This window comes from Physella acuta, unplaced genomic scaffold, assembly GCF_028476545.2.
Source record: "Physella acuta isolate Inbredline_101_S28 unplaced genomic scaffold, ASM2847654v3 ptg001368l, whole genome shotgun sequence".
Taxonomy (NCBI): domain Eukaryota; kingdom Metazoa; phylum Mollusca; class Gastropoda; family Physidae; genus Physella; species Physella acuta.
The window spans coordinates 73021-97151 of record NW_026732883.1 but is presented as its reverse complement, the minus strand read 5'-3'; the positions used below and the strand labels follow the sequence as shown (position 1 = coordinate 97151).

The 24131-nt window shown below is 40.5% G+C and overlaps 1 protein-coding gene across 1 annotated transcript; it reads left to right on the top strand.

Moving 5' to 3' along the window:
- Nucleotides 1-5528: 5528 nt before the first annotated feature.
- On the top strand, nt 5529-22379 carry LOC131927058 (ornithine decarboxylase-like). The gene is made up of 11 exons (XM_059282716.1): nt 5529-5573; nt 7009-7125; nt 8409-8505; nt 9540-9616; nt 11517-11689; nt 15409-15546; nt 16609-16774; nt 17317-17476; nt 18173-18702; nt 21255-21490; nt 21948-22379. Exons 2-11 carry the CDS (start codon nt 7015-7017, stop codon nt 22198-22200), a joined length of 1941 nt encoding a protein of 646 aa, XP_059138699.1. The 5' UTR covers nt 5529-5573; nt 7009-7014; the 3' UTR covers nt 22201-22379.
- The last annotated feature ends 1752 nt before the right edge of the window (nt 22380-24131 follow it).

Below are 24131 nucleotides of genomic sequence, written 5' to 3'. Positions count from 1 at the left end.
TTACGTTTCTGCTGGGGTTGTTAAAAATATATTGGTGGGATTTTAGCGAGAAGTTGTGAACAAATTAGTTGGGTTATTTAAAATGGTGGGATTGTGTGTAAAACTTTGAACAAGTTATTGGGAGTATTCTAATTGGTGGGATTGTTTGTAAAACACTGAGAATAGAGGTTTTATTTAAAATGGTGGGATTGTGTGTAAAACTTTTAACAAGTTAGTGGGAGTATTCAAATTGGTTGGATTGTGTAAAAACGTTGTTTAAAACTTTGAACATCTTAGTGAGACTATTTAAATTAGTGGGATTGTGGGTAAAACTGAAACAGTTAGTCGAATTATTCCTATTGGTGGGATTTTGTGTACAACTTTGAAGAAGTTAGTTGGATAATTACAATTGGGCGGGGGGGGGGAGAGAGAAATTGTGTAAAAGTAAAATTTGTTTGGTTTTTTTATGTTGTTTCTATTTTTATTCTTATTTTTTTTAAAACAACCTAAAAATCAAACTGAAAATATGTGTCTAAAACACTTCAAACCGTTTATTTCTGTACCGCGCCACTGGACTACGTCACAAGAGTCGGTGGCCGGGGGGTGTCGCCTACGTGAGAGATGCCAGCGACTTAGCACTTGGGGGACGGACGCAAGCCACGCTAGGCGGGGGACGTGACACCCGGAGACTCCGCCTGTCATACTTGCAGTCACTGACGTCATCGCTGAATGTCATTGAGGGAATTTGTTTACCTTTTTTTTTACTTTGTCTTTAAAAAAGTTGCGTGTTAAATAATGTATCTAGCTTGGGTTAAAAGTTAACTGTCAATGAACTCAGTTCTTTGTTTCGTTGTTTTGTTCCATTACTAAATTTAGAAAATGAAATTTTAAATATGTCGTTACACGCTACAAATACATTTAATTGTAACAAAAGCATTGTAAAGAGTAATTATGAAAATATTTTTATGTGAAAATTAGAAAACTAGTTCTAAGAAGAATTTAAAATTATTTTTTTTTTGCTTGTTATAAAATACACAAATAAAAGATGTTTTAAAAAGAAGGATTTGTTCTATGATACACCAAGAGCAGTATCATTTAGTACGGTACATTTTATCACCAAACTTCCACTGTAAAAGTTATTGAAATGATTGAAAGCTGACAAATCAAAGCGTCGGATATACGAGGAAAAAATAGAATTTAAAAGTGATAAAATACCTTTTCGAAACCGACGGCCTGTGAGGCAGATTACAGTAAAGTATTTAACTGACCACGTCATATGAGGGGATAGTGTGGTCAAAACTTTGTGTAAATGTCAAAACTTCCCCAATTGTTAGTCAGGAACCTATGAGAGCCGGGTTTACTCAAAGTCGTATTAGGGAATCGAGTCCGGAATCCGATCACAAGACGTTTGGGTTGCCAGTCATGCGCTCTACCATTCCACCACACCGTACAAATATAATTATATTGACAGAAATAAGATAACAGCCAGCAACCATATTGGATCCCAAAGTGAATCAATGGATATCAATCGTTCCTAGACGCTGTCAATGCAAGAGTAAGCTGATGTAACTACTACAGTTGTCGCCCCACAGCTTGATTGGGTGACGTCGATGATTGACCACAACTGACCAGCGGCACCTTATAACGGAAAAGTTACTATTCATGTCCGTTGTACACACCTTTTACTTTTCGGTCACTTTCGACCTAATTATTTCGTCTAAATAGGTCATTGACCGCATTCCGAACTAGTCCAGAAAGTTCTTACAGTTTTCCATGACCCTCTTGCATTGGCGAGTATCGATACTCTCAAACAGAGCAGGTAAAAGTCCACTCACCATTCTAAAACTACATAACTACCAAAAGGGACCTAACTCTTGACAAACAGGGGTCAATAAACTTTGCACAGTGTACGGACCTGGTTTCAAGCCCCTAAAGGTCACGAGGGTGGGAGCTCCTACGACCTTGACTTAGATCGTACTTTCCACTTTTTGGACTAAATGATGTAGGGCTAATGAAGTTAAAGAGGCCAAGCTTTTGTTTTAATTTTCGTTTACAGTTTTCTTTTTTTTTTTTTTCGTGCAACCTTCGAGCAAAGTGTTTTATAGTCATTTTGCCTGTTTGAAACTTGAGGGGGAACAGTCAATTATAACAATGGACAAAATGTATTTTCTAGTTAATTTTTTTTCTATTTCTTCTCGGGGGTGGGGTGGATGATTCGGGCGTTTGTTGCATTCGGGCAAGTGTCATTTCGGGCATTTGTCCCATTCGTGCATTTGTTGCATTCGGGCAAGTGTCCATTCGTGAAAACGACCTTCGGGCAAACGGCCTTCGGGCAAGTGTCTTTCGGGAAAAAGTCCGGCTCCCCTGAACCAGATGTCTATAGAACTGTATTGTCCTTAGAGAGAGCCCGACTTCTAACCCGACATCTAGAGCTCACCAAACCCTGGACTGGACTCCGTGTGCTGAGTTCACTCAGCTGTGATGGGTACCTGACGCACGTAAAGACGGATGTAATAACGATTCATCAGAGTTGGGTCCAAGACATTCTGCCTACTTTTGATTTACTAACAACAGATTATTTCCGATTTCATTATGCCACACCCACTAATATCTTGGGGTGGGGGGGGGGGGTCCAATATTATCTGTCTAATGAGATGCTTTTTTTTTTACTGATGTGTGCAAAGTGTGTCCAATCCATCCTCACTTACGTTTGTGTACATTATTAATGGGGGGGGGGGGGGGGGTTCCCCGAGTTTTTAACCATAGTTTAGTGTTTGTAATATCCGCAGTCAACCCTATATGGAAGTCTAAAGTTGTTTTACTATTAGTTAGTGTTACTCTCCACTTCTCACAGCAATAGAAGAAAAATATTTCAAGTTATTGCTAAAATAGTTTTTCCAGACCTTTATGGTGAGGCTTTTGCTAACTTGATCTACTCCCCCATCCTGATTTACTACACTTCCTAGTTGTTTCTTGTATTTAATAGTGGAATCTTCTGTTTGTTGTGAACTCTTATCACCATGTTTTCTTTTACAAAATTGACATTCCGCCGTTAAATTATCTAAAACTTAGCGGTGCAATTGCGAAACTTTTGGAAGAAACTAAAAGAAAAACAACCCACACTTTTAAACATCTCAAACTAGATCGCTTGACATGCTAATATGTGTTCGTTTGTTCTATAAAAGAATGAAAAGTTCGTGGTTAGATCACTGCGTTTGGCTCAAACGTGCCTTTGTAGCCTGCATATCGCATACAAAGAACCATCCTCTACTCAACAATCGTACTCTATAGATGAGGATTTGCCATTGATATCGAGCGCCAATGCCCATTCATCGACTGACTTAATTCAAACATTAATACCATGCACGTGATGGTAACTAAGCAGCCTGCTAATCTTCGGATTAAGTTGAAGTTGTTCATCTCTTGCTGTAACGCTAATTGGTAATTAACGTTAGATTAATTCATAAATTAGGAGGACAATGTACAGGTTTTAGAGTTGAAGTTTAGAGTAGCGTCAATTAAAAGATAGGATTTGGGAGAAGCAGCAGTTGGGGATTACTAGGTGGCATACGTGAGTTGTTTGTGGGTGGCGCCAGTTACTGCATGAGTGAACCAGTAAGTTAGTTGGTGCACCACATAGCGGGTGGGTGCACCTGTTATTTAGTTGGTGCACCAAAATGGGTAGGTGCAATAGTTAGTGGGTGGGCGCACCAGTTAGTGCGTGGGTGCTCCGGTTAGTGGGAGGGTGCACTTTTTAGTGGGTGGGTGCACCAGTAAGTGGGTAAGTGCACCAGTTAGTGGGTGGGTGCACCGGTTAGTGGGTGGGTGCACCGGTTAGTGGTGGGTGCACCGGTTAGATGGTGCATCATTTAGCGGGTGTGTGCACTAGTTAGTTCTTCAGAAAGTGGGCCAGTAATAGGGTCTGGTGCACAATAACTTGGTGAGTGGACAATATTTCGGTTGGGTGCACTCATTAACATAATTTATTTACATTTTATTCGTCCAGTGCTTCAGCACATACCGCTAACTTATTTTTTTTTAAAGTTGTAAGATAAAATAATTTTAATTAGTTTCTACAGCGTGAAATGTACTAGTGTGGAGTAGTTAAAGAGATGGTTTTGTATAATGCGTTGGTAATGTGACTAAACTAATGAGAAGTATTGCTTTAATAATGTGACGGTTCACTACAAAATGCGATTAATATACATAACTACTTTCATTTATCTATATAAATGAACATTAAAGTGCCTTCACAGCTTGATTTACTAATCACCTGGATAATGATTTTGACAGCAAAAACGTGTTATTTTTATAGCAATAGGAATCTTGAAATAAAAATGTTAACTACATTTATAATTGTGTTTATTCGGGCGAATGAAACGTCATTACTTCATAAATTTTCTAAAAACATTTTTTTCACTTTTTTGGGTAGGATTTGGTGACTTCTTGCACGTTCGCACACTCGTGTTGAGCTTGTAGTGTCAGGGATCCAGGTACATTAAAAAAAACTTCAAATCTTCAACAAGCAAAAAATGGGCGGGGCTATAATGACCAACAATGCGAGACTAAAACGAGGATCTTTGAAACAACAGTAAAACATTTCTTGGGAAGGTTGCTGTTTTTTTTAAAACTAAACTGAAATTATTTGCTCCTAAATCAAAGTTAACTCCACTTCCTGATAGGTTGTTCTAGATTAAGCTAAACATTTCTGATACAGCTGTAAAAACAAGTTATATTCCATGGTTGATACTGAACTACAAATTTGATACAATACTTATATATGAAATTTCATCAACCTAGCTGTAACGGTACTCAAGGGTACTCAAGTTATCATGTACACAGACAGACACAGACACACGCACTCACACACAATAGCAACATTAAGTTTTTCTGACTCAGGGAGGTGTAAAACGTTGAGACTTTCAAAATAACATTTGGGTAGGGGGGGGGGAAGAAGGTTGATTTAATTCTAAATTTTCCTGGCGTAGGTCAAAGTATATATATATATATATATATATATATATATATATATATATATATATATATATATATATATATATATATATATATATATATATATAATTTTCGTTTTGGGGTAGACATGCTTCAGGGTGGTGGTGCCCCCCTCCCACCCCCACACCCCGAAGAGATTTCTAAAAGAAAAACGCTGGTCAGCGTCCCAGAAACACTTCCGATGTACGGAGTAAAGTATTCGCACACTTCTAAAGTAAGGCAACTTGTGTTTTTTGTTGTTTTTTTCCAAAATGTCCACACCTGCCAGGTATGCCATTTGTCGTCATCATTTCAAACTGATGACGTCAGCGGGTGTTTTTTTTTCTGGGCGAAGGGGGGAAAAAATTCCTAATTGGTTCTAATAACTACGCGAGACCTTTTCAGCTTAGCGTAACTGACCTTGACATTGTTTTGGAAAATACGTTTAACTGTGGGTAGGGGAGCAAACGATAGGGGGTGGGGGGGAGCGGACGATAGGGGGGTGACAGATGTTTAAGGTAGTGGGGGCTAGATATAAGGCGGTGACACTTTGTTGACAAGCGGTTGCTTCCCCTGTCAAGTCTGAATGAGAGCTGGATAGAGTAAGTGTTTGATGTTAATTTATTTTGGATGAAATTTTGTGAGGTCCATGTTCGGTTTCAGATTCTTTTTTTTTAATGCTTTTATTTACTTAGCAAAGTCTGTTTGTTTTGGTTTTGTAACTTAATATTAACTCACTTCTAATGCAGCAATATCCATGTGCATAAGTATCCGAAGAAAACGCAAGAATATATAATTTTTCTTTTTTTTTAATATGCTTCTATTTACTTAACATACACTGTTTGTTTGCGGTTTACATTGTAACTTAATACTAACCCACTTCAAATGCACGATATCCATGTGCATAGGTATCCGGAGAAAACGCAAGAATATATAATTTTTGTATCTTATCAGATGCCAATTATTTTTATTAGGTACGTTTTTTTTTATTACGTTTATATTTGTAAGTTTTTTTATTAATATTTATAAGCATTTATTTATTATTACTGAACTTTCCAGATACAATCGACTCCGATGACAATGTAATAATATGCAATTATATAAAATAATATGAATTAATTAATGAATTTATATATATTTTCAAAATAATTAGACATTTGATTAGTCATTCTAATCTAATTAATAGCTTAAAGTACTATTTCCGTTCGACGGAAATTACTCATATTTGACAGAAGACAAAGAATATATATATATATATGTGTGTATATAATATATATATATATATATATATATATATATATATATATATATATATATATATATATATATATATATATCAATGTATATAAAGAAAGTCTCACACCTTTAATCAAACGAGGTCAATACCTGTTTTTTTCCAAATTACCACATGTACTTTTCCCCCCAATCTGTCAACGGGGAACTATTACTATTTCTGACCATTGATCAGGAATAATATTGTACATCTTACTGCCATATGGTACCAGGTCAAGCCTCACACTTTCATGACTCTCACGTTGTTAAAGTATGTTTTCAGACGTCATTCTCCCGATGTACTCTACGTACGCTACTTCAATTGGTCTAGTTTAACATCAGAATGATATGCTCACTAATTTCTATTGTGCTGGTGTTTTGTATATGTTAGCTTTCTAGCATAGATTAGAACCTGGAAACAACCGTTGTGTTTTTTTGAGAATTTACATAGATGTTTCTAATTAGATCTTAAGCAAAAGATCTATATAGTTATATTGGTAATCAGAGTTTCTTCCAGGCATCTCTTCGGGGGGACGGAGCAACCCCCCGCCTTCCTCTGAAAAAAGTCTACCGTCGTCGTCCCCCTCCCCCCCCCCCCCCCCACGTCGCCGTCCGTTCGTCCCCCCCCCCCGTTCGTCCCCCCCCCCCCCCAAACCACCACCACCATTAAAGATATTACCAGTCAAGAAGTTGTAAAAATCTGTAACAACAAACAAAAGTTCTGGACAAATCCAGCATGTGACCGTGCACCTCCTATTGTTTCAGCCACGGATGGGAACCTTGATGAAAAACCTGGAGACCGCTGTCATCGATGTCTACGACGGCGTCGTCCCCGACGTGTCGGAGATCATTGACCAGAAGATCCGACTCCTGGAGTCCACGGTAAGACGACTAACCACCCGACCATGTAATTAGATGACGTGTTTCTCCTCTCTGTAGACAATACCACCAGACCATTTAATTAGACCAAGTTTTTGTTATGAAAATCGACTGAGTTAGGTCCTTTCTGTAGATACTACCACTACACCATGAAAATCGACTGAGTTTATGTCCTATCTGTAGACTGCCCCGCCTTAGTGACTGGTTTTCGTATGTCGTCACAACCATAATCCTCCCGATCTCGACGCGAATTAAAAATAAACATTATTTACAAAAATTGCATCGTCTGGTTTTGTGTTGTACAATAAAATGTGTTGTCATTTGTCTTGCTGGACCTAATGTCATCTTTTGGTGTCATTTGTCTTGCTGGACCTGATGTCATCTTTTGGTGTTGTCATTTGTCTTGCTGGTCCTGATGTCATCTTTTGGTGTCATTTGTCTTGCTGGACCTGATGTCATCTTTTGGTGTTGTCATTTGTCTTGCTGGACCTGATGTCATCTTTTGGTGTTGTCATTTGTCTTGCTGGTCCTGATGTCATCTTTTGGTGTCATTTGTCTTGCTAGACCTGATGTCATTTGTCTAGCTGGACCTAATGTCATCTGTTGGTGTTGTCATTTGTCTTGCTGGTCCTGATGTCATCTTTTGGTGTTGTCATTTGTCTTGCTGGACCTGATGTCATCTTTTGGTTTGGTCATTTGTCTTACTGGACCTGATGTCATCTGTTGGTGTTGTCATTTGTCTTGCTAGACCTGATGTCATCTTTTGGTGTTGTCATTTGTCTTGCTGGTCCTGATGTCATCTGTTGGTGTTGTCATTTGTCTTGCCGGACCTGATGTCATCTTTTGGTGTTGTCATTTGTCTTGCTGGTCCTGATGTCATCTTTTGGTGTTGTCATTTGTCTTGCTGGACCTGATGTCATCTTTTGGTTTTGTCATTTGTCTTGCTGGTCCTGATGTCATCTTTTGGTGTTGTCATTTGTCTTGCTGGACCTAATGTCATCTTTTGGTGTTGTCATTTGTCTTGCTGGACCTAATGTCATCTTTTGGTGTTGTCATTTGTCTTGCTGGACCTAATGTCATCTTTTGGTGTTGTCATTTGTCTTGCTGGACCTGATGTCATCTTTTGGTGTTGTCATTTGTCTTGCTGGACCTAATGTCATCTTTTGGTGTTGTCATTTGTCTTGCTGGTCCTGATGTCATCTTTTGTTGTTGTCATTTGTCTTGCTGATGTCATCTTTTGGTGTCATTTGTCTTGCTAGCCCTTATGTCATCTTGTTGTGTTCCAGAATCGAGACGACGCCTTTTTTGTCGTCAACCTGAGCGAGATCCACCGGAAGTTCCAGGACTGGAACCGTCTGCTGCCGAGAGTACAGCCGTTCTATGGTAGGACCCAGGGGGGGGGGGGGGGGGGGGGGGCGGGGGGGGGGAGTTTTAAATAACAGTGATTGAAATCGTAGATCTAACCTATGATGGGAGGAGGAGGGGGTAAGGGGATAAGGGGATTTATAAAAACGTCACGCTATTTTACCTTTCACCCTCTCCCCTAAAATGACGCCACGCTCCAACTTTTTTCCCGTCTCAAAATATAATTTTAAAAAAAACAGCTGTTTTTTTAATATTTACAGAGTTCGGTCAACATTGATAAAGTTTAATTAAAATTACCAAAAAATTATAATAATTTTTAAAAATGATCATTCCTTTGAAATGCTAACTTGTTCTGACCCCCACCCCCCCCCCCCCCCCCGTCAACATGGTCACAAAAGTGCGACCCCCCCCCCCCCCCCGGTCTCAGAGACTTACAAGAGCGGCGTCGTTTATGGCTCACCCTCTAACTACCGTTACCTTACACACAAAAATGAGGGACAAGTAGTGTATCATTTTTAATAAGATGTCATTTATTTTCTCTTAGCCGGCCTCTCAATTTTATATTTTGTTTCAAGTTGTCCCCCAGATCTATTTTAATTACGTCCCCTCTCGTTCACGCCACTAGGTTATCTGCCTTGGAAGGCGGTAACTCATTGTTTTCTAAATATGCTGATGTTAAATTTAGGTAATTTTATCGGTGGGGAAAATCTAGAGCTAGACTTTGGAATTTATTCATTGTACGTTTTTCACACATTCTGCTGTAAAGCCACTTGATACATGAACATATTTGTTCAATGGTAATATTTCGCTATTTATTCTTGGCAGGCATCTTGTTTGTTCTTCTGCCATTAAACCGATGTATAATGAATTCATTAACTACGGGTGTATCTGATGCTGACTAAATATCAAATAAATTGGGTTGTAGGTGTGAATGTATTCTTATATTACATGCTATAATTTTTTTCTTGTTGCGGTGTAATGTGAACCGTATGTATGTTTATGTATGCTATCTAATAAAAAAAAATTAACGGGTGTTAATTTTGCCATCTTAGCGTTAAAATGTAACCACGACCCCGAAGTGACCAGGTTTTTGGCGGGACTTGGGGTCGGCTTCGACTGTGCCAGCAAGGTAAGCAACAAAATATTTTTGTACATTGGGGGTGGGGGTGGTGTGCTCGAGTCGGTAAAGCTCATGGTTGCTAAACCGAAAAGTCTCGGACAGATGAGGCTCGTTAGTTGGGGAAGGGGTGTAGGACAAAAGGCCGACATGGACAAAAGGCCGACAGCCAAAAGGCCGACAGGACAAAAGGCCGACAGCCAAAAGGCCGACAGGACATAAGGCAGACAAGACATAAGGCCGACAGCCATAAGGCCTTGTAGTTTGTTCTTGGAAGAAGAAGTACATTAGGTGAGTACTAGACAGCTAATAAAAGGACGTCAATTGTAAAGGGGAGTTTATTGTCGGGGTCCACTTGTTGCTAGGTGACAGTTACTAGATCTAGGTAACATATGGAAACGTGGTTCAGTGGTAGAGCATACGACTGCTAAACCGAAAATCTCGAGTTCGAATCCGGGTTCAAGTCCGTAGAACGTTACTAAGCCCGCCAATTACTAACCCTAGGTAAGCATTGTTCGACGTATGGGACGGCGTGGTTGAATGGTAGCGCATAGTTCTAAAAACCGAAGAGTCTTGAGTTCTAATCCGGGTTTCGTAAAGAGAACTTTACATTATTAGGCGCCCATTTCTAGGCGTCCAATGCAACTTCTAAACATTCAAGGCTAAATGTGCAGTTTTTTTTTTTAACTTTATCTGAATTTAGAAAACAACTATCCACAACTCAACTCAAATTATCTAACCTTAAATGAAACCTACTAAAGAACATAAATACTATCTATTCACTACCATCAGCCGACATCTACCCTAAACTTATTATTTAAAAAATAATATCAATCGATAGAAATAAATTATCCCAGTATTGTTTGATTTTGGAGTTGTCCCCAGCTAAGGAGCTTCAACTGCCCGAGGATACGAACTCGAGACTGTTCGGTTTAGCAACTATGAGCTTTACCGTCTCGACCACGCCGACTCCTATATATCGTCTCTAACACGTTGATCAAATCCTATTTCGTGTAGTCCGTGAACCTACAATGTGAACTGAGAGTTATTAGCCCCCAATATTGTATCAAGTTCCATTAATATCAACCTTAAATGAGTAATCTCCCTTACCACAATGTCCATACGTTTATGCTAAATCCCTGCACAATAGCCTCCCTTTCAATGATAAAATAAACCGGGAGTGATCTCCCCTAAACTTTCTCGAATATTCTAATATAACACTACGGGGGTGGCAACTCGGGACATAGACAATATTTTAAATCCATTTTTAATTAATTAAACTTTTATAAATGAATAGAATTTCGTAAAAAAAAAAAGAATTGCACACCAAGTGAACGCCAAATAAAATGCGCATAAAAGTGCGGGATATTATTAGTACTTTATAAATTCACATGCGTTTTTTTTTTGAGAAATCGGAAATAGCGTAAATTACTACTTCCGGTCAACGAAAATTACTCAAAATTTCAAAGAAGGCAGAAAATTAGAACTTTTACTTACATGTGAAATGTCATTTATCTATCTAGTACACAAGTTATAGGCTTTTTAAAAATTCAAAGTAGAAAAAGTACCACTTCCGGTTATCAGAAATCGCTCAAAAATTGATACGGATCTACGATTTTGATATAATACTTATATCAACCTAGCCGTACAGGTACTCAATTTATCGTGTTTACACACACACACAGACACACATACACACACACACACATACGGACAAGATTGCATATCTATGTTTTTCCGACTCAGAGAATCCTAAAACGTCGAGATTTGCAAAAATCTCGATTTTTTTAAAATTGATTTTTTTGCACGATTACAAGACTTTCTCTATACTTCGTATATACGAGAAAGTAAGAAAAAAACAGAGCTATCGTCCTGGAATATAATATGTGACAAGAGTTACCTGTCCCCACAGAATGAGTTGTCTCAAGTACTCAGGCTGGGCGTCCACCCGTCCAGGATCGTCTTCGCCAACCCGTGCAAGCAGACAAGTCACGTGATCTACGCCGCGCATGCGCGCGTCGACTTGATGACGTTTGATGACGTGTATGAGTTGCAAAAGATCAAAGAGCATTTCCCGAATGCGAGGTAAAGCTTTTAAATCCTCATACAGAAATAAAACTACGAAAAAAAAATGAAATGACCTTTCGATTCGGATACCCAGAAATGTTAGGTCATTGGAAATATCCCGCATAAGTTATATTTAGATCATGCATTTCTTTTCGGGAAAACCAAATTTGACAGCTGGTTGTGTTTTACTAGGTTTTGTCTCATTAGACCAGAAGCGTAGCGATGGGGGGGGGTGTACATATGTCCCCGGGCGCCGTCCTTAGGGGCGCCAAAATGGGTTGTAAAAACGAATTAAAATGTTATATTTTAGCTGCATTTTTTGCATTTGAGGAGACTAGACTGTCTCACTAGACTGTGTCTAACTAGACTGTCTCATTAGACTGTGTCTCATTAGACTGTGTCTCATTAGACTGTGTCTCACTAGACTGTCTCATTAGACTGTGTCTCATTAGACTGTGTCTCACTAGACTGTCTCATTAGACTGTGTCTCACTGTGTCTCACTACACTGCGTCTCACTACACTGTGTCTTACTACACTGTGTCTTACTACACTGCGTCTCACTACACTGCGTCTCACTACACTCTGTCTTATTAGACTGTGTCTCATTAGACTGTGTCTCATTAGACTGTGTCTAACTAGACTGTCTCACTACACTGTGTCTCATACACTGTCTCACTACATTGTGTCTCACTACACTGTGTCTCACTACACTGTGTCTCACTACACTGTGTCTCACTACACTGTGTCTCACTACACTGTGTCTCACTACACTGTGTCTCATTCACTGTGTCTCACTACACTGTGTCTCACTACACTGCGTCTCACTACACTGTGTCTCACTACACTGCGTCTCACTACACTGTGTCTCATTCACTGTGTCTCATACACTGTGTCTCATTCACTGTGTCTCACTACACTGTGTCTCATTCACTGTGTCTCATTCACTGTGTCTCACTACACTGTGTCTCATTCACTGTGTCTCACTACACTGTGTCTCATTCACTGTGTCTCACTACACTGTGTCTCACTACACTGTGTCTCACTACACTGTGTCTCACTACACTGTGTCTCACTACACTGTGTCTCATTCACTGTGTCTCACTACACTGTGTCTCACTACACTGTGTCTCACTACACTGTGTCTCACTACACTGTGTCTCACTACACTGTGTCTCACTACACTGTGTCTCACTACACTGCGTCTCACTACACTGTGTCTCATTCACTGTGTCTCACTACACTGTGTCTCACTACACTGTGTCTCACTGTGTCTCACTACACTGCGTCTCACTACACTGTGTCTCACTACACTGTGTCTCACTACACTGCGTCTCACTACACTGCGTCTCACTGTGTCTCACTACACTGTGTCTCACTACACTGCGTCTCACTACACTGTGTCTCATTCACTGTGTCTCACTACACTGTGTCTCACTACACTGTGCCTCACTGTGTCTCACTACACTGCGTCTCACTACACTGTGTCTCACTACACTGTGTCTCACTACACTGTGTCTCACTACACTGCGTCTCACTACACTGCGTCTCACTACACTGCGTCTCACTACACTCTGTCTCATTAGACTGTGTCTCATTAGACTATGTCTCATTAGACTGTGTCTCACTAGACTGTCTCACTACACTGTGTCTCATACACTGTCTCACTACACTGTGTCTCACTACACTGTGTCTCACTGTGTCTCATTCACTGTGTCTCACTGTGTCTCACTACACTGCGTCTCACTACACTGTGTCTCATTCACTGTGTCTCACTACACTGTGTCTCACTACACTGTGTCTCACTACACTGTGTCTCACTGTGTCTCACTACACTGCGTCTCACTACACTGTGTCTCATTCACTGTGTCTCACTACACTGTGTCTCACTACACTGTGTCTCACTGTGTCTCACTACACTGCTTCTCACTACACTGTGTCTCATTCACTGTGTCTCACTACACTGCGTCTCACTACACTCTGTCTCATTAGACTGTGTCTCATTAGACTGTGTCTCATTAGACTGTCTCACTAGACTGTCTCACTACACTGTGTCTCACTACACTGTGTCTCACTGTGTCTCACTACACTGTGTCTCACTGTGTCTCACTACACTGTGTCTCATTCACTGTGACTCACTACACTGTGTCTCACTACACTGTGTCTCACTACACTGCGTCTCACTACACTGCGTCTCACTACACTCTGTCTCATTAGACTGTGTCTCATTAGACTGTGTCTCATTAGACTATGTCTCATTAGACTGTGTCTCACTAGACTGTCTCACTACACTGTGTCTCATACACTGTCTCACTACACTGTGTCTCACTACACTGTGTCTCACTGTGTCTCATTCACTGTGTCTCACTGTGTCTCACTACACTGCGTCTCACTACACTGTGTCTCATTCACTGTGTCTCACTACACTGTGTCTCACTACACTGTGTCTCACTACACTGTGTCTCACTGTGTCTCACTACACTGCGTCTCACTACACTGTGTCTCATTCACTGTGTCTCACTACACTGTGTCTCACTACACTGTGTCTCACTGTGTCTCACTACACTGCTTCTCACTACACTGTGTCTCATTCACTGTGTCTCACTACACTGCGTCTCACTACACTCTGTCTCATTAGACTGTGTCTCATTAGACTGTGTCTCATTAGACTGTCTCACTAGACTGTCTCACTACACTGTGTCTCATTCACTGTGTCTCACTGTGTCTCACTACACTGCGTCTCACTACACTGTGTCTCATTCACTGTGTCTCACTACACTGTGTCTCACTACACTGTGTCTCACTACACTGTGTCTCACTGTGTCTCACTACACTGCGTCTCACTACACTGTGTCTCATTCACTGTGTCTCACTACACTGTGTCTCACTACACTGTGTCTCACTGTGTCTCACTACACTGCTTCTCACTACACTGTGTCTCATTCACTGTGTCTCACTACACTGCGTCTCACTACACTCTGTCTCATTAGACTGTGTCTCATTAGACTGTGTCTCATTAGACTGTCTCACTAGACTGTCTCACTACACTGTGTCTCACTACACTGTGTCTCACTGTGTCTCACTACACTGTGTCTCACTGTGTCTCACTACACTGTGTCTCATTCACTGTGACTCACTACACTGTGTCTCACTACACTGTGTCTCACTACACTGCGTCTCACTACACTGCGTCTCACTACACTCTGTCTCATTAGACTGTGTCTCATTAGACTGTGTCTCATTAGACTGTGTCTCATTAGACTGTGTCTCATTAGACTGTCTCACTACACTGTGTCTCATACACTGTGTCTCACTACACTGTGTCTCACTGTATCTCACTACACTGCGTCTCACTACACTGTGTCTCATTCACTGTGTCTCACTACACTGTCTCACTACACTGTGTCTCACTACACTGTGTCTCACTGTGTCTCACTGTGTCTCACTACACTGCGTCTCATTACACTGTGTCTCACTACACTGCGTCTCACTACACTGTGTCTCACTACACTCTGTCTCATTAGACTGTGTCTCATTAGACTGTGTCTCATTAGACTGTGTCTCATTAGACTGTGTCTCACTAGACTGTCTCATTAGACTGTGTCTCACTGTGTCTCACTACACTGTGTCTCACTACACTGTGTCTCACTACACTGTGTCTCACTACACTGTGTCTCACTACACTGTGTCTCACTACACTGTCTCACTACACTGTGTCTCATACACTGTGTCTCATCAGGTTACTACTAAGGATCCAGTCTAGCAAGGAACACAAAGCCAAACACAACTTCAACAAAAAGTTTGGCTGTCGACCGGAAGTGGCGGAAGCGCTGTTGAGACATGCGCAGAAGATGGAGCTCAATGTTGTGGGCATTAGGTGAGGGTCTGGGGCCTGTGTGGGGAGGGTGTGTGGGGAGGGTGAGAATGTGGGAGTGGGGCGGGGAGGGAAATATGTTAATGAGTGTAGGAGGAGAACATTTTAAATTATATTTTTAATTGCAAAGAGACGAAAACGATTAAAAAAAAAGCTAATTTAAGAAAGAGAAAAGGAATGATAAATGGAACGAAAGAAAGTTTTATTTCAGAACGATAGAAAGTAATAAAGAGAAAACGATGTAAAGGAAGAAGGAAATAAACACAGAACGAATAAAAGGAAAAAAAATGAGCGACTGATTATACAAAGAATGGATTAACAAATGGATGAGAGAATAAACAAACAAACAAATGAACCAGTAAACGAATATATGAATAAACAATAGTTTTGTGATGAATAATACATACCTACATAACTAAGTAAATAATAAGTTTTAGAATGTGTATTTCGTCATAAACTGGCAAGGTTAATGAATGAGTACACAAACGAGAACACACCTGTAACTCACCTGTCACTCACCTGTAACTCACCTGTAACTCACTTGTAACTCACCTGTAACTCACCTCTAACTCACCTGTAACTCACCTGCAACTCACCTGCAACTCACCTGCAACTCACCTGTAACTCACCTGTAACTCACCTGCAACTCACCTGCAACTCACCTGCAACTCACCTGTAACTCACCTGTAACTCACCTGTATCTCACCTTAACTCACCTGTAACTCACCTGTAACTCACCTGTATCTCACCCGTAACTCACCTGTAACTCACCTGTAACTCTCCTGCAACTCACCTGCAACTCACCTGCAACTCACCTGCAACTCACCTGTAACTCACCTGTAACTCACCTGTAACTCACCTGCAACTCACTTGCAACTCACCTGTAACTCACTTGTAACTCACCTGTAACTCACCTATAGCTCACCTGTAGCTCACCTGCAACTCACCTGCAACTCACCTGCAACTCACCTGCAACTCACCTGTAACTCACTTGTAACTCACCTGTAACTCATCTGTAACTCACCTGTAGCTCACCTGTAACTCACCTGTAACTCACCTTCCCAGCTTCCACGTGGGATCTCTACCTGAGCAGGTGTCCTGTTTCGACACTACCATAGCTGTGGCTGGCCAGGTGTTCAGTGTTGGCGAGACACTTGGATTGCGCATGGATATACTGGATATTGGTGGTGGATTTCCGGGTGTGGAGACCGAGGATATGAGCTTTAAGAGGGTGAGTCAAAGAAATGGCGTCACTATGTCAGGTGGTGGTACGCCCCCACCCCCAACCTCCCTCGTTCAGCCCATTCCTATGAAGCTGCGGGTTGTAAGTGTACAAGTGCTCACGTGAATGGAGCTTAGAGGAATGTGGGATGGATGGCTTAAATAACCAGACACAGCACGGCTAGACTGTTAGTTGTTCGAGTAGGGGCGTAGCCAGGTTTTAGGTCCAGGCGAAATGGAGACGAACCCAAAAAAAAATCGTCAAAATTTCACCTTTGCTATTTGTCAACAACACAAAGGTCAAACGTGAAAAATGAATTGAATATGAACAAAATTAATCTTTTCTATGACTAGCTTTGATTTTTTTAATGAAATAAAATTCCCGGAAAAAAAAATTCGCTTCTCTGAAGATAACCACAGAGGGTGCTATCGCCCCAGTTCCTGCTCCCCTTGGTTACGCGACTAAGTTTGACGGACGAAGCCAGATAGATTGCTAGTCCAGCGTTAGTTTTAGTGTCAGTCTCTGTACTCAAAACATGTTCATGTTGACAGGTGGCTGAAGTGGTCAACAGGGCGCTCGACCGCCATTTTCCTGTGTCCAGAGGGGTCAAGGTCATCGCCGAACCTGGGCGGTACTTCGTGTCGTCTGCTTTCACGCTGGCCGTGACGGTGATCGCTAAGCGGGTCGTGGACCGGGTACCCACAGACTCAGGTAACCTGGAAGTGTTAGATTTTGTGTACCCTTGATCCAGACTGAGATGAGTTAATCTACTGTCAAAAATTATATTTAAAAAACCAAGGGGGTCATCAATAAATGACGTCACGCTTTTTTTTTTGACAATTTTTACCTCCATCCCCTCCGTCAGATATCGTCAAAAAAAGGGATCCCCTCCAACACAATTAAGTATACGTTTTAACTGGTTATGCGTATTGAGTCCATTGACTCAAATTTCAGCCTTTGTCCAATAAAGAACAAAATACAAGGCAGCAGTTGTTTTGATTTTGGAGTTGTCTCTCCTAGAAGAGTGGCTGTCCCCAGCTAACGAGCCTCATCTGCCCGAGGGTTCGACCTCGAGACCACGCCGACCCTTACACCATTTATAAGAGTTTCGAGTTCGGATCTCGGACTCGTTTGTAGGGCGTCCCTGAGTCGACCCAGCTTTAATGGGTACCTGACTCCAGTCAGGGAAAATAAAGTTGGCTTAGCATAACATTGAATATTTACCTTTTTATTCCGATGTTACGGAAAAATCTCCTTCATCTACCATCTAAGTAGGAAACACTATTATTATAAGCCCCTGTAAAAAGTAAATTATAAAATATTTAAAACAAAACAATTACAATTTTTTGTGAAAAGAAAAAATCTGTTTACTTTTATACAGCTTTTTAATTGTACGTTTTTTATCAGGTGATCGGTTTTCTGATGGCGATGATTTATCTAGTGATGAAGAGACAGTTTCGGATGTAGCATATGATGATGAGACAGCTACGTCTATAGCCTGTGATGATGAGACAGCGGCTGATGTAGCCTGTGATGATGAGACAGCGGCTGATGTAGTCTGTGATGAGACAGTTGCTGATGTAGCCTGTGATGAGACAGTTGCTGATGTAGCCTGTGATGGTGAGACAGTTACTGATGTAGCCTGTGATGAGACAGTTGCTGATGTAGCCTGTGATGCCACATTTGCTGATGTAGCCTATGATGAGACATTTGCTGATGTGGCCTGTGATGAGACAGTTGCTGATGTGGCCTGTGATGAGACAGTTGCTGATGTAGCCTGTGATGAGATAGTTGCTGATGTAGCATGTGATGAGACAGTTGCTGATGTGGCCTGTGGTACCACCCAGCTGTACATGTACTACGTGAACGACGGCATCTACGGTTCCTTCAACAACGTCTTCACAGACCACGCTGTGGTGTGGCCTAACCTGGTCTCGGTAAGGTGTATGTGTACATTTATGTTACTGTGTAGTGTTGATGTGTACATTATTGGTTGGTGTGAACATGATTGGTTGGTGTGTACAATAGTGTTGGTGTGTACATCATTGGTTGACGTGTACATTAATGGAGTATATATATATATATATATATATATATATATATATATATATATATATATATATATATATATATATATATATATATATATATATATCACGGGTTCCCAACCTGGGGGTCGCGACCCCCCTGGGGGTCGCGAAAGGCTTTCTGGGGGGTCGCCAACTGGTATACTAAACCTTAGTAATTTGAAACAAAATATAAATATTTAGAAGAATTTTTGAAATTCGGCTTTACTAAAATCACTGGAAAGGGAATAGAGAAGATACAAAGCGTACTGAACAAAGTTGTTCTTTTCAGCCACGAGTTTATGAAATCTTCAAAACTAAAACGTCATTTGAGACGAGTCATTCGAAACACACCAAAAAAAGATATGGAGTTCTTTCGTCGGTATAAAGCTAGTTGCAAACGTCAGAGACTTGATCGAACAGGAAGTTTTCCACAAGGAAACACAGCATTAGTGCAATTCGACAGAAAAGTCCCGACAGAAAATGCCAAGCAAAAACAAACACAATAGGAGAAAATCTCATCAAACGCTGCATGTTGAAGATGGTGAACGGTGAAGTTAATTCTTACATATCCGTAGATGTTAAATAACACATTTTTGTTGAAATTAAGCTTTCACCATTAATTGCTTTTCAAGTTGATAAATCAACAGACGTGAGTTCGTGTTCGCAGTTGCTGGTCTTTGTCTATGGTAATCTATCGTTTTGGGTACGTAAAATCGCCCGCAGCTATTAATGTACGAAAACGTACAGTGAGGGTTTGTACGGATGGTGCACCATCTATGTTTAGGTCAAAATCGGGCTTTCAGAAAGCAGAAAAGATTTAGCTCCCTAACCACTGCCCTCACCAATCGCCTTCAAGATTCCATTGCTGGTATAAGTGATAAATTATATAAAATCTGGAGCCTTCAAAGAACTGAGCAAAGACATGAATAAAGATCACGAGGTTCTGCTCTTCTACACTACAGTGCGCTGGCTGTCAAACGAATTGTTGTGAATCGTGTTTTTGAATTGAAATCTGAAATCAAATTGTTTTTGAAAATGCAAAGGAAACAAGACCTTTTGGTGTACTTAAAACGACATAGAGTGGTTGGAGAGAGTATCATACCTAGAGGATGTGTTCAAACATCAACATCAGCATAACCTGAAGCGTCAGGGAAAATGAACGAATATTATCACCTTCCATGATTATCTCGGGGCATTTTTATCAAAGCTGCAAAATCGGCGAAGAAAATAAATCTTGGAAATATTGTAAATTTGAGAAACTCTGCAGAGGGGTAGATGAATCTAATTGTGAGATAATTAAAATTTTGAAAGAAGAAATTTCTGGGCATCTTGAACTGCAGCGCTATTTCTCTGAGCTGAAAAAAAGAATCTGCATTGACGCATTATCCATTCTCTTCTTCCCTCGATGTTGCCAGCATTCCCGAGAATTACAAGATGAATTCTTTGATTTGTAGAATGATTCCGCGTAAGATAAAAAACTGCACACTCAATTTTGGTGTAGTATTCACCATTCATACCCGAACGTAAAATTTATTGACTTTTCGAGAATATATTTTCAACACTATTTTTCGATTAAAAACAAAATTAAGATAATGACATAGGTTGGCGTTAACAAAAAAATACTTTAAAAAAAATTAACCGCGAATGTTTTGTGAATAGTATGCAATTTTACTCATGGTATTAAAACAGTTATTAAGAGTAGTTCATATTGAAAGTCTACTAGAAAATGTTATTTGAGTGCTTATTAATGCCCATACTAATTTCGGCTTTTTAATTCTACGGGGGTCGCGGGTCACTTAATTTTTATAAAAGGGGGTCGCCACTCGAAAAAGGTTGGGAACCACTGATATATATATATATATATATATATATATATAAGATGTGTACATGATTGGAGATCACACTTGGAAATGTCCATCAAAGACAAAGTGTACATCATCTTTGATATTTATACGGTTGTAGATGTTCATATTTTTATTTATGTGTACATCTTTGTAGATGTGTATGTTAGTGTAGGGAACGTGTGTCCTGTTTTGTTTGTACATAACTGAAGGTGCATACATTGTTTCTAGATTTGTTTATGATTGTAAACGTATGCATTTTTCTAATGTGTGTATTATCCATGCTGTTTTGATCAATGTTGATGTGTTAATCACAGTAGATGTGTGGGCTACATCATTGTATGTGTGTAAATTATTGTAAATGCGTACATCTTTTCCAATGTATATACATCACTGATGTTGTGCACATCAATGTAGGTATGATCATCATAGTATAGTACGTAGGCTACATCAATGTACAGATGCTCACATCATAACTGGTGTGTACATCAATGCTATGCCCCAAGGCCACCCACAATACAACATATCAGCTCTACTAACGTAACCACCGTGTTCACGTCTCTCCATCTCTCCGTGCAGTTCCAGCCGGCCAGGAGCCTGCGATGCCACAGGTCCGTGCGGTGCCACCGGTCTGTGATCTGGGGACCGACGTGTGACGGCATGGACTGTGTGGTCAAGCAATGTTCCCTGCCAGAGCTGGACGTTGGTCAGTGGCTCTACTTCACCGACATGGGGGCCTACACCGTGACCTTGTCGTGTGACTTCAACGGTATCTCAAGGCCGCTCAGGTTCTACGTCTGTGATGGTTGCAGCTGGTGAGTAGGTCATAGCTGGTTATAGTGGGTGATAGCTGGTTATAGCTGGGGAGTAGGTCATAACTGGTTATAGCTGGGGAGTAGGTCATAGCTGGTTATAGCTGGGGAGTAGGTCATAGCTGGTTATAGCTGTGGAGTAGGTCATAGCTGGTTATAGCTGGGGAGTAGGTCAAAGCTGGTTATAATTGGGGAGTAGGTCATAGCTGGTTATAGCTGGTTATAGCTGGGGAGTAGGTCATAGCTGGTTATAGCTGGGGAGTAGGTCATAGCTGGTTATAGTTGGGGAGTAGGTCATAGCTGGTCATAGCTGGGGAGTAGGTCATAGCTGGGGAGTAGGTCATAGCTGGTTATAGCTGGGGAGTAGGTCATAGCTGGGGAGTAGGTCATAGCTGGTTATAGCTGGGGAGTAGGTCATAGCTGGTTATAGCTGGTTATAGCGTGATTTTTCTGTTCCCAGGCAGGAAGTTTTCCGTCTAGCCAATAACCTAAACATCAACTTTAGAACATCTTTGTCCAGACGATCAGCGCCTTGTGATATCGATGATATCGATGATATCGATGATGCTGATCAGGCAGCCACGTCCTACAAGGTGGTGCCAGAGTGCATGACTAGTCAAGCGGAACTACAAATCCAATCGACGGATAACAAAATTACTCTCATAACTAGCAGAAAACATAACGAAAGGCTTGTACTATCAAAGGGAGAGTAATCTGTAATTTTGTTGTTAGTTAGTTTTTTTTGCAGTTATCTAACTTTGACCGCACAAAATTTAATCGATGACTTGATTTATTTGTATATTAGTCGATTTTATTTTTAGAACCGTTGTAGCGAGAATTATGTAGATAATATTTGTTTTATATGTAAATAAATCACTAAGTTACTTGTAGATACAAATTATCAGTGCAATTTTCTTACAAAGCATGGAGCTTAAATGTATTTATGTATTTCTCTTTGAATAGATCAAAATGCTTTATTTAATATGAATAATTAATAACTAAGAAAAATTATTATTGATTTTTACATAAGCAATTAAGCAGTTGTTCAATTATTATTTTGATCACCATTTTTCAAATAATGTGTGGAAGTATATAGCTTTAAAATTATTTGAAATAAATTTAAATGCTGATTTATGTGTATATGTATATATCAACTTCATGATGTTAATAAGTTAGTGATATTTTGTGTGCGTTGTTTCTTGTTATATTTATTTAATTTATTTCGAACGAGACGTTTATTTTTATTTCCTTTGTGATTTTTATGCTTACTTCATACATGGATAATACATTCCTACGTGAATTTGTTTTGATTTTGTTTATTTTTTCATTAATTTTCCTTGTAACTTCCCAATGTGATGTTTATCAAAGACTTGGTCACGTGATTGATGACGTAATTTATCATGGATAGATAGTGAGTACTCGTGCTGGCGCGTGTTCCCGTTTTGTTAAAAACTAGAACTTTCGACGGAATGTTGAACAACTAAAATAACATTTAATAACGGAAAAGTGTCAATAACACAAACTTTCATAGCTCCCCCTCCCTACCTCGCCACAAAACGACACAGAGACAGCCGTTAGCTTTATGTAAGTTACACAGCATAGCTTTAAAAAATGGAACAGAGACAGTAGTTAGCTTTATGTAAGTTACACAGCATAGCTTAAAACAACGACACAGAGACAGTAGTTAGCTTTATGTAAGTTAGGCCCTACCTAGCATAGCTTAAAACAACGGCACAGTATGCATGGGTCTGCGTGAGCTGGGTATGGTGCGAGAAGGAGGAGGGTGGGTCCGGGTGAGGTACGCATGAGGAGGGTGGGGGATGGAGTGAGGTGGGGTGAGTTCATGTGGTGGTGAGGTGAGCTAAGAATGAGGAGGGTGGGTGGTAGAGTGAGAGGGGGTGGGGTGAGTTCATGTGGTGGTGAGGTGAGCTAAGAATGAGGAGGGTGGGTGGTGGAGTGAGAGGGGTGAGGTGAGTTAAGAATGAGGAGGGTGGGTCCAGGTACAGTGGGGATGAGATGAATTAACGTGGCTATGAGGTAAGGTAAGAATGAGGAGGGTGGTTAGTGTCGATGAGGGTAAGGAGGGTGTGAGGACTTGCGGGGATGAGGTAAGGCTAAAGTGGATATGGGGCTCTGACGAGGTGTGACATATTGGAGATACCCCACATAATGCGCAGTACACATGTAACATTTTTACACCTCACCCTCCCCTTTTCCTCCTCTGTACAGCATCTAAAATGAAACCAAATAGATTCAACAATTCCTCATAATGCACCCACGATTAGAACAGTGGGTAATTAACGAACCAATTAAGCTTGATTAAACACGGTATTTGCTGAACATCAGAACATATTTTCACATCAAACGGCAGACATGTTAATGACCCGCCCTCTGGGTAGGGGACGCTAACAAACATGGCGCAATGGAATACGTTAGGGGTTGTAAACAAAACAGTACAATGTGACCTTCCCCCGCCCCCTTCCTTCCAATCCACAACCAAATTTTACATTACACAACATATCCTCAGGGATGTAGGGTCACTAGGTTAGGGGTCACACGGTGCGGTAATTTTATTAACAGTGCTGAACTTTTATTACTGAAAGAATTTTATTTTTTAAGTAATTTCAGAGTTTCTTCTAGACAT

Excerpts from the sequence above, each read along its gene's own strand:
- LOC131927058 (XM_059282716.1), top strand. The coding sequence starts at position 7,015 with ATGGGAACCTTGATGAAAAACCTGGAGACCGCTGTCATCGATGTCTAC. Across the intron at positions 17,477-18,172 it reads CCGGGTACCCACAGACTCAG|GTGATCGGTTTTCTGATGGC; the intron begins GTAACCTGGAAG and ends GTTTTTTATCAG. Across the intron at positions 18,703-21,254 it reads TGTGGCCTAACCTGGTCTCG|TTCCAGCCGGCCAGGAGCCT; the intron begins GTAAGGTGTATG and ends CTCTCCGTGCAG.